This window comes from Dipodomys ordii, unplaced genomic scaffold (genome assembly GCF_000151885.1).
Source record: "Dipodomys ordii isolate 6190 unplaced genomic scaffold, Dord_2.0 Scaffold7, whole genome shotgun sequence".
Classification (NCBI taxonomy): domain Eukaryota; kingdom Metazoa; phylum Chordata; class Mammalia; order Rodentia; family Heteromyidae; genus Dipodomys; species Dipodomys ordii.
The window spans coordinates 20,188,591-20,198,986 of NW_012267223.1; the positions used below are offsets into that span (position 1 = coordinate 20,188,591).

At 48.2% G+C, this 10,396-nt stretch overlaps 1 protein-coding gene across 1 annotated transcript in view; it reads right to left on the reverse strand.

The window, feature by feature from the left end:
- Positions 1-9,976, reverse strand: part of Pip4k2b (phosphatidylinositol-5-phosphate 4-kinase, type II, beta) — a gene marked incomplete at its 5' end in the record, with an annotated part of 19,828 nt that extends 9,852 nt beyond the window's left edge. The window contains 5 exons of the mRNA XM_013037102.1: positions 59-205; positions 1,976-2,128; positions 4,970-5,066; positions 7,056-7,153; positions 9,926-9,976. Coding sequence (XP_012892556.1) covers positions 59-205; positions 1,976-2,128; positions 4,970-5,066; positions 7,056-7,153; positions 9,926-9,976 — 546 coding nt within the window. The remainder of the gene's footprint in view (positions 1-58; positions 206-1,975; positions 2,129-4,969; positions 5,067-7,055; positions 7,154-9,925) is intronic.
- Between the last annotated feature and the right edge of the window lie 420 nt (positions 9,977-10,396).

Genomic DNA, 10,396 nt, shown 5'->3' on the forward strand with positions numbered 1-10,396 from the left:
CCCCCCCGCCTTCCGCCCCCTGCCCTGCAAGCCTCACACAGAGCACAAAGCTCTTTACCTTAAGGTCATACTTGCGGTGAACAGTGAGCCGATGGCTGAACACATTCCTGGTGACCACCATGTAAGTTTCCACGCCGTCCACAGTCAGGCGGTACATGCCCAGGAACTGTGGCAAAAGGGTGTTGCCATGACACTCCACGATGAACTAGAATGGAAAGCAGGGAGACAGGAAAGGCTAAGGAGCACAAGGTACCCCAATGGATGGGGGTCTCCCTGGCTCCCCAGGATTCCACCTCGAGACGAATGGTTTTCCAGATTGGTGTGTGAAATAATAGGGGTTCCTCACACTGAACAACAGATGACAGCCACCCCCCAACTCCAGCTGCATGGCACAGTGAGAGGGGAGCTAAGTTGGCGGCGTAGAGCCCCTATGGGATTCTATCTAAGATGGTGTTCCAACAGCTTTCCACAGAAGGACAATCATGGAGCCAGGCCTTGTTTCTCCTCTGCCAGCCTAATACCAAAAAAGTCAAAGGGGGACTGGAGGTGTGACTCAAGTGGTAGAACACCAGCCTTTGACTGAAAAAGCTTCAAATAACAAGCAAGAGACAGGGAGGGCAGGAAGGAGGGAAGGAGAGAGGGGAAAGAGGAAGTGAGGAAGGGAGAGAGAGAGAGGAGGGAGAGGGAGAGGCAGGGGGAGAGAGAGAGTGTGTGTGTGTGTGTGTGTGTGTGTGTGTGTGCAGAGAGGGGATACAGAGGCAGGATCTCACAGACAGATAAGAGGATAGTTCTACCACTAAGCACCAGCGGCTCACACCTGAAATCTTAGCTTACTTAAGAGGCTGAGATCTGAGGACTGTTATTCAAAGCCAACTTTGACAGACAAACCTGTAAGATTCTTATCACCAATTAATAAGCAAGTGTGGCTCAAGTGGCAGAGTGCCAGCTGTGAGCAAAACAGCCAAGCAAGAGGGTTGGGGATGTAGCTCAGTGGTAGAGTGCAAGCCTAGCCCATAGGAGGCCCTGAGTTTGCACAGCCAAAAAAAAAAAAAAAGAGAGCCAAGTCAGTCAGAGCTTGAGGTCTTGAGTTCAAGCCCCAGTACTACAGTATTGGTACCCCCCAAAAAAACAAAAAGCAAAGTTCCATGCTCGAAGTTCTTACTGGTAGCGTCCCCACAGTGGAAGGGCATCCAGTATCAGAGTGTCAGGGAAGCAGTCCCTGGAGCCAGTGCAATCTTCCAGATAGGCTGTCTGCCTCTGATTCTCCACTTGCTCCTGCTTCTGGGTTTGTGCTGTAATTCCCCAAGGAACAGAGGGTTCCCTTCATCACTTCTAGGTACCCCAAAGAGAGGACTCGGACAGCCTCTATATGAACCTGGTATTCCTGCTCTTCCTCCTAGGCACGTTCCAGATGAGTAGAGACAGAACAGGAAAGGAAACAGCCATGCTGCTCACCAGGATCTCTCTCAGAAGAATGGCAGATGCCAGAGTGTAAAAACTTGCCAACTGCCAGGCGCCGGTGGCTCATACCTGTAGTCCTAGCTACTCAGGAGGCTGAGATCTGAGGATCACGGTTCAAAGCCAGCCCAGGCAGAAAAGTCCCCATGTGACTCTTATCTCCAATTAACCACTCAAAAACCAGAAGTGGAGCTGTGGCTCAAAGTGGTAGAGCAATAGCCTTGAACAAAAGAGCTCAGAGACAGCACCCAGGCCTTGAGTTCAAGCCCCATAACTGACAAATATAAAATAAGAATAAAATAAAATAACACCAACTTGCCAACTCAGACCACAAACAGCTGTGCAGCTAGGCCTGAGTGAGCAACAAGCCTCCTCTCCGGCACTGACTCACCATTTGGTTATCAGGAAGCATCTGCTATTTCCAGAGAGGACCTGGCTCTCCCTGAGAAGCCTCACTGGTGCCCATTTACCTCCTCCCGCCCATCCTCCATCCCCCAAGGCTTGGGACTCACCATACCTGGTGGTATTTCTTTAGGATGTTGTGCATCTCCGCCACATCCTCACTTGACACCGTCTTGATGACGAAACGCCTGTCGTAGGTAGTGAGGAAACGCGTGCCGCACCGGCCCTGGCTGTCACTGTTGATGGGAGCGCTGCGTGTCACTGAGTTCTGAGGGGCCAAGGCAGAAACAGCTGGTTTGGGTGGGGTAGGGTGGGGGTCCCAGTATTTTTCTATTTAGTTTTGTTCCTTTTTGCAGTGCTGAGGATAGAACCCAGGGCCTCACACAGGGTAGGCAAGCACTACGCCACTGTACTGCCCCTTCAGTCCAAGGACTCTGGACTTTGATATTGTTTTCTCTTATGAATGGACTGCTCAAAACCACACACACACACACAGAGGGTTCTCAGAGGGGTGTTCACATTCCTCCCTAAAATCTCCCTCTAGGATCATGAAAGTTGCTCTTTATCCATTTGCTTCTCATCTCCGACTTGGATGGCAAGGGGACTCCCTTCCATCCTGATCTCATAAAGCTAATCTACCAATTAAAACCACCCCAGTGTGAAGGACTGGAACTTAATCCCTGAACCTCACAGCAGTATGACCTTCAGTGAATGGTTTACCTCCTCACCTGAAACACAAGGAAGCAAATTGTCCAGATTCTTGGATAACAAAAAACAAGCTAAAGAAAAACGTCAAAGCTCTTGCACAAGGAGAGAATGGACAGTCTTTTGTATGTGTGTGTATGTTGGTACTGTTGCTTGAACTCAGGACCTGCGTTGTCCCTTAGCTTTCTCACTCAAAGCTGGTGGTCTAGCACTTAAGCCACACCTCTATTTCTGGCTTTTTGGTGTTTAACTGGAATAAGAGTCACACAGACTTTTCTGCCCAGGTTAGCTTCTATTATGATCCTCAGACCTCAGTCTCCTGAGTAGCTGGGATTACAGGCATGAGCTACTGACCCCTGATTGACAGTCAATTCTCCCTGGTGCTAGAATCCCTTCCCAAAGTTAGAAGTTGGTCTTATCTCTGCCTGACACTTCCCTTCCCTTGGCCTTGCTCATGTGTGAGGGACTGACAGTTCTGGGATCCTTCTATCTTGGCCCCTGCATCTCCTGAAGATGCCTTCCCACTAGGGTCTGAGAGAGATGCTTCAGGAAGGGTGAAGGAAGGTATGAGTAGATCAAGGACAACCTGGATTCTCAGAGCAGACCGTTAAGACGCACAGCTGAGAGGAGCTCCCAGCTTTTCCCCCTGCCAGGACCATATTGATGGAGATCTGCTCACAGAAATGCCTCCTCTCCAAGCTCTTTTAGAGTTTCTTCCTGAGGACCCTACTCTTTCCGGTCACCTAAAACCTCCTCACAAAACCTTGTGGGGGGATGGCACCATCTTCATGGGGAAACTCAGCCTGGAAGGGTGAGGGGCTCTGGATATTCCCTGGCAAAGGTACTAAATTAAAGGAGCATCCAAACTTAGAAATGCTGAGTAGGTACCCTCTCCCACTTGGCCCTCTACCAGTTAAAACTTGAAGGCCGTAGGCTGGTGGGGGCGGGGCTGTGCTGTGCCTCACACCCAGCAGCATCTCCCGACTAAATTCACTAGCAGCCCACAAGTTAAGAGCCCAGTCCCTGAACACCAGCCTCACTGCCCTCATTTCAGCCTGGAGCACAGTCATGTGCCCACAAGACTATTAGAGGCAAAATGCAGATGCCGAGAGGATGTGGTGAGGCAGCCAAGAGGCGGCGAAGGAACCAAAGGGGAGGGAGGGCAGCCAAACAATGTGGGGTTGCAGAAGTGGCAAGAGGTTTTCAGAAAACCTCAGGCCCTTGTCAAGTTATAATTTAACACAGAGCTGAAGGGGCTATTCTGTGTGTGTGTGTGTGTGTGGCTGGAACTACAACTCATTATCCCTTAGCTTTTTCACTCCAAAGCTAGTCCTCTACCACTTGATTTAGAGCACCCCTTCTGGCTTTTTGGTAGTTAAGTGGAGATTAGAATCACTTGGATTTGTCTGCTAGACTAGCTTCCAACCTCAATCCTTCGATCTCAACCTCCTGAATAGCTAGGATTATAGGCATGAGCCACAGGCACCTGGCTCCCTGAGTACTTCACAGACATGCTCAAGCCTCTTGCTTTTCCTTACCCTCCTCATCAGGACCCTCCTCTCTACATGCAGGCTCACTGGAGTGGAGAGGGGAGGGGGAGAAAGGCCCATTTGCCAGGCTCATTCTACTCCTGTGAACTCTGAAAGGCATCCCAGGGAACTAGGCAGGAGCTAGTGTTTTAAGGGATTTGGGCATCTGGTTTAGGTTGCATTGTGCTGTTCACAATCTTTTTCCCCAGATCACCAAAAGATTGTTTATATTCCCCACTTTCATTGGAGGGGGGAAGTGGGCGGGAACGGTGAATGGTGCCAGGGAAGCTGGTCTAAAGAAAACAAGCTGGGGAAGGGACAGAAACTTTGGACTTTGAGTCAAGACTCTAATATCCTCATGCTGGAACTGATTCCCCCAGAGGTCAGTGACTTCCACCATGCCACCCCCTGAAAGGGCAGCTGCCCTACGGCGCCCACCCACCTCCCACCACCAGCAACGGGGACAAGCTTGGGTGGTGACACTCGTACCTGGCAGGGGGTTACACTACACCAGAAGTATTCCTTTTCTAACCTATTTTATCTGCTTTAAGAGGCCTCATCTCTCCCTGGCAACCATTCTCTCTCTTTGAAGTCAAACTATGAAGGAGAGGGTTCTTCAGCCTAGATTGAGAATGCCTGACTGAAAGAAGCCATTTCTGCACATCGCTCTCCTTCCCAGAGACAAAAGCACAGGAGATACCTCCAAGGATCCTCCAAGCTCATGCCCCTCCAAGAGTCCACCAGTCCTGGGGAGACTGCTGGGGCTGAGGAAGGCCGACAGGAAAGTGACACTTCTTCCCTTCTACTTGTCCTGTGGCTGGCTGATTCCCACCTTCACCCCTGAGCCCTCAGGTTTTGCCAAGACAAGCCTGTACCTGGTAATCCTGATCATCAATCCCAAACCTCTCCCGGAGGTTCCGGAACACCATCGGGCAGTACTCCTTGAACTTGAAGCGGCTGGGGAGGTTCTCCCTAGGGGAAAGCAGAGACATAACTTTGCCAGCTACTCCTTGCTCAGTTTAACTTTGACATCAGAATTCTTCAAGTGTTGATCTCAGATCACCAGGATCTGAAGAAACTGACAAGCTTAAAAAAATGTCAGTGCCAGGTACCCATGGCTCACAGATGTAATCCTAGCTTCTCAAGAGCCTGAGACAGCCCGGCACTAGTGGCTCACACCTGTAATCCTAGTTACTCAGGAGGCTGAGATCTGAGAATCATCATTCAAAGCCAGCCAGGGCAGGAAAGTCCATGAGACTCTTATCAATAAACCACCAGAAAACTGGAAGTGGCGCTGTGGCTCAAGTGGTAGAACACTAGCTTTGAGCTGAAAAGCTGAGGGACAGTGCCCAGGACCAGCACCAATAAATAAACAAAAAAAACCCAAACTTTATCCCTCTATTCTATTTGTAAAAATAAATCTAGCTGTATATGTAAGATTTGTTCATTTTTAAGTGCTTGCTGTCCTTTTTAATAAAACTTTTAAGGAAAAAGAACAACAAAAAAACAACCCTTACCCACTAGGAAATGAGATCTAGTGCTGGCTCAACTTACAACTGCTACAATTGCTCCTGCCAGAGTGGGGGTGGGGCATTTTGTGGTAAGTAAAGACCAGCTGTGAGCAAAGACCAGTCTCTGAAGTATCTTTCTCACTAAAGAGCCTCTCTCCTCCTCCTAGGTGTTCCTATGGAAACATCCTTAAGATGGTTACATCCAGGACAGGAAGCCCTGCCCAGCTTTCACTGGGATGTAGCTATAGTGATTTATATTGAGAGGTGTGCAGTCAGCTGACTAGGATCCATCTTTATAAAACCTTGTTTGCTAGCTGCTGGCACACATCCTCATCCATTCTACTACTTAGCTGATCTCCAGTCTCCCAAAATAGGAAAGAACCACTTGAAATAATGGCTCCTCCCATTAGTTTTTGGGTTTTTTTTTTTTCTTTTAGTTTTTGTTTTGCTTTGTTTTTTGGCCAGTCCTAGGGCTTGAACTCAGGGCCTGGGTGCTGTCCCTGAGCTTCTTTTGCTCAAGGCTAGCACTCTACCACTTGAGCCACAGCACCACTTCAGGCTTTTTCTGTTTATGTGGTACTGAGGAATCGAACCCAGGGCTTCATGGATGCTAGGCAAGCACTCTACTACTAAGCCACATTCCCAGCCCTATGTTAGTTTTTTTTTTTTTTGGGGGGGGGTCCAGTCATGGGGCCTGAACTCTGGGCCTGGGCGCTGTCCCTCAGCTCTTCAGCTCAAGGCTAGTGCTCTACCACTTGAGCCACAGCGCCACTTCCCGCTTTTTTTCTTTTTCTTGCTTATGTGGTGCTGGGGAATCGAACCCAGGGCCTCAGGCATGCAAGGCAAGCGCTCTACCACTGAGCCACCTTCCCAGCCCTAAAGAGATGGTCTTTTTTTGGGGGGCGGGGAGTCCGGTCATGGGGCCTGAACTCTGGGCCAGGGTGCTGTCCCTCAGCTCTTCAGCTCAATGCTAGCACTCTACCACTTGAGCTACAGCGCCACTTCCGGCTTTTTTCTTTTTGCTTATGTGGTGCTGAGGAATTGAACCCAGGGCCTCATGCATGCAAGGCAAGCGCTCTACCACTGAGCCACCTTCCCAGCCCTATGTTAGTTACTTTTGACAATAGAACCTCCCACCTACTAGGCAAACACTCTACCACATAAACCAATCCACCAGTCTTTTTTATGATATTCACACATCCAGTGGGAGAGGAAGGACAGCGGGGAAAGGAGGCCAGCCACATGTGAGCCATAAGCCTCACAGGACACAAGAGGTAGAATGATAAAACATTGGAGCCGATTGGAGGGGAAAAGACACACAATGAATGCATTTTCCCTGCCAGTCTGTTAGCATTGTTTCATTCTGCCAAGTACTAGTCTGGGCCCTCATGAGGCTTTAGAAGCTTGAAGGAAAGGGTTGCCCACCAAACCTCAACCCATGAGCACTTACTTATTGAAGAGATGATTGTCCACCTTGATCTTGCTATAGGCTTTGAAGTCATCTGGCATCAGCATGACAGGGACAGGGACATTGCTTAGTTCATTGATCTGCAAAGTAAAGGGAAAGAAGTTCTCACACAAGAAGCCACTTGATCATCATTCTCCAGTGTAGAATGCTATATCCATTCAGATTCCTTCCCTGTCTTTATTACTAGTCTTATTTTAACTTTTTTTGGTGCTGAACCAAAAAGCTGGGGCTTCAACTCGGTACCTAGGCACTGTTCCTTAGCGTTGTCACTTAAACCTGGTACTCTAGGGTCTGGGAAGGTGGCTCAGTGGTAGAGTGCTTGCCTTGCATGCATGAGGCCCTGGGTTTAATTCCACCGCACCACATAAGCAGAAAAAGCCGGAAGTGGCGCTGTGGCTCAAGTGGTAGAGCGCTAGCCTTGAGCTGAAGAGCTGAGGGACAGCACCCGGGCCCAGAGTTCAGGCCCCATGACCGATAAAGAAAAAAAGAAAAAAGCGGTGCTCTACTGCTTGAGCCACACCTCTACTTCCAGCTTTTTGGTGGTTAATTGGAGATAAGTCTCATGGACTTATCTACCCAGGCTGGCTTTTAACAGGGACCCTCAGACACAGCCCCCTGAGTAGTTAGGACTACAGGCACAAACCACCAGTGCCTGGCTCACATTACTGGTTGTTCTATGCAAATATTAACAAAGCTGGGTGTCAGTGGTATTTGCCTATTCCAGCACTTAGAAGACTGAAGCAGGAACGCACGTTCAAGATCAGCCTGGGCTTTTTTTTAATTTAAATCATCTGGCTGGGAATGTGGCTTAGTGGTAGAGTGTTTGCCTAGCATGCATGAAGCCCAGGGTTTGATTCCTCAATACCTTTCACATAAAGACAAAAAGCCAGAACTGGCACTGTGGCTCAAGTGGTAGAGTGCTAGCCTTGAGCAAAAGACCTCAGGGACAGCACCCAGGCCCTGAGTTCAAGCCCTAAGATGGGCAATAAATAAATAAATAGTCCAACTGATCTTTGGGGAACCCTGAGTGCCTGGCAACAACGTAACAGATACTCAATCAATAAGTATGTTTCCAGTGTAATAACAAATGGATCAGTGAATAAATGTTCTCTGACCAAGGTGCTTATTAATTAAAGCCTTTGAACATTTTCATATAAATTGTGAGTCACTCAAGTAATTGTCTTAAGGCCAAAAAATAAGCCTGGGTGGGTTTGTGTGGTGTAATTCAGCTCTTCAAAGTAAAAGATTAAATTTAGAATGAGTAGAAGGGATAGACCTCTGAGCCCTGGCTCACTCTAACCTGGCTGAAAGCAAGATCAGTTCCCTATGTGTGGCCTTCTTATGCTGGGGGAAGGGAGATGTCTCACCCCCTACTTCAAACAAACCTTTTCAGCGTCTTTCATCCCCCTTCAGGGAGCTGCCTCCAGGATACGAAGCTGCCTTCTCATTGGTAGGGAGCTGAGGGTAGATCCTGCCTTCCCTATCCCGCTTAGCCAATTAGTGGTCTAATTAGCCACAGATGTCCTCTCCCATCACCACAGCATATTTGACATCTGACCCTCAGCCCAGTTGCCTCTAATGCATTTGGGATTTACTGAGGAAACCTTAGTCCTGACTTAATGGATTGGGGGTGGGGGAGCACAGCCTTGTGTCTCCTACATACTTTCCTTGCAAATCCTATTATCTCAATGAGGCCCCATGTGGTAGGGAGGGAATAACCTACTGGTCATTAGGACTCATCCAGGGTCATAAATGGGGGAAATGGCATTTAATTTGCTGCCCCTTTTATGCTGCAAACCTTTTTTTTTTTTTTTAGAAATGTCAGAGGATGGAAGAAGTTCAAATTAATGTGGTAACTGGGCTGGGGAACCACGCCTTCCCAAAGGTGGTGAAAAACCCAGTCTGCACACTTGGGGAAAGTGGAGGAAGGTGGTGTGGATGAGTATAGAAAAGGGGCAAAGGGATGGAAACCAAACACACTGCTTGTAAAAAAAAAAAAAAACTGGCAAGAATGAAGGCGTACCCCCACATCAGTCCATACATATAAAACTCTAGAAGTGGGATCTACAGAGAAATCACAGGCTGCCAGTGTAAAGGGACATGAGAAGGGTGATGCCAAGACGAAAAAAAAAATGATCTGAATGTTGTTTGGATGAAAGTTACACTTACACATTTGTCCAAACTCAGGAAAGTGCACACTCAAAATGTGTTTGTGGAAATGGCCCTGTGGCTCAGTGGTAGAGTGCTCGCCTTGAGCTGAAGAGCTGAGGGACAGCGCCCAGGCCCAGAGTTCGGGCCCCACGACCACCAACAAAAAAATTCCAGCATAAACCAGGTGCCTAGCTACTGAAGAGCATTCAAACAAACAAAAAGCCAGCCTGAGGAGGAAAGTTCCATGAAGCTCTTATCTCCAATTAAGCAACCAAAAAAGCCAGAAATGGCTCAAGAAGTAGAATGCTAGCCTTGAGCAAAAAAGCTCAGGACCAGCACACACATGCGCGCGCGCACACACACACACACACACACACACACACACACTATTTCCCAGCATCAGTTTGTGATGTCACTCATTGGCTAAACTCTCCCAACAGTTAAAAAAAAAAAAAGCCACCTCATCTAGGGGTGCTCACAAGAGAACTCAATTGTCAAATCTGTGCCTGCACAGGAAAACATTCCACTTCCTTGCTTTTCTGCCAACAAAAACAATTCGTGATGGGTATCCCACTTCCTTTTTCCTGGCAATACTGAGCCTGGGAGTTAAAGCTCTGGAAGTTAAAGGGGAAGCAGACACTTGGGAGGCTGAGACAAGAGGATTGAAAGTTTGAGGCTAGCCTGAGCTACATCACAAAAACAGATAAAATGGAGATAAAGAGCTTCAAAGCTCTTAGGAAATTCTGCCCTTTTCATTTCTTTCTTTTTTTTTTTTTTTTTAGTATTGTGGTTGCCACTCCACCAGTTCTCTTTGCATCTTTTTTTTTGGGGGGGTGGGGGGAGGATAAGATCTTTCTGCCCAGGCTAGTCTAGATATTGTGATGATGATGACAGGCGCGTGCCACCATACCTTAACATTGGTCAAGATGAAGTCTCATGCATTTTCTTTGTTTGGGCTGGCCTCAAACTGTGATCCCCTGATCTCAACGCTAGGATTACAGGCTTGAGCCACTACACCTGGCTCAACCCTGGATTTTCTGTCTCATTCCTCCATGATAGAAAGAACCAACCATTGGCTCAAAGGGCATATGGCTTCACCCCAAAATGTTATGACACCTACTACAAATTGATTCTGGGTTAAAGACTGAAACGTGGGGCCAAACTCAGGTGGT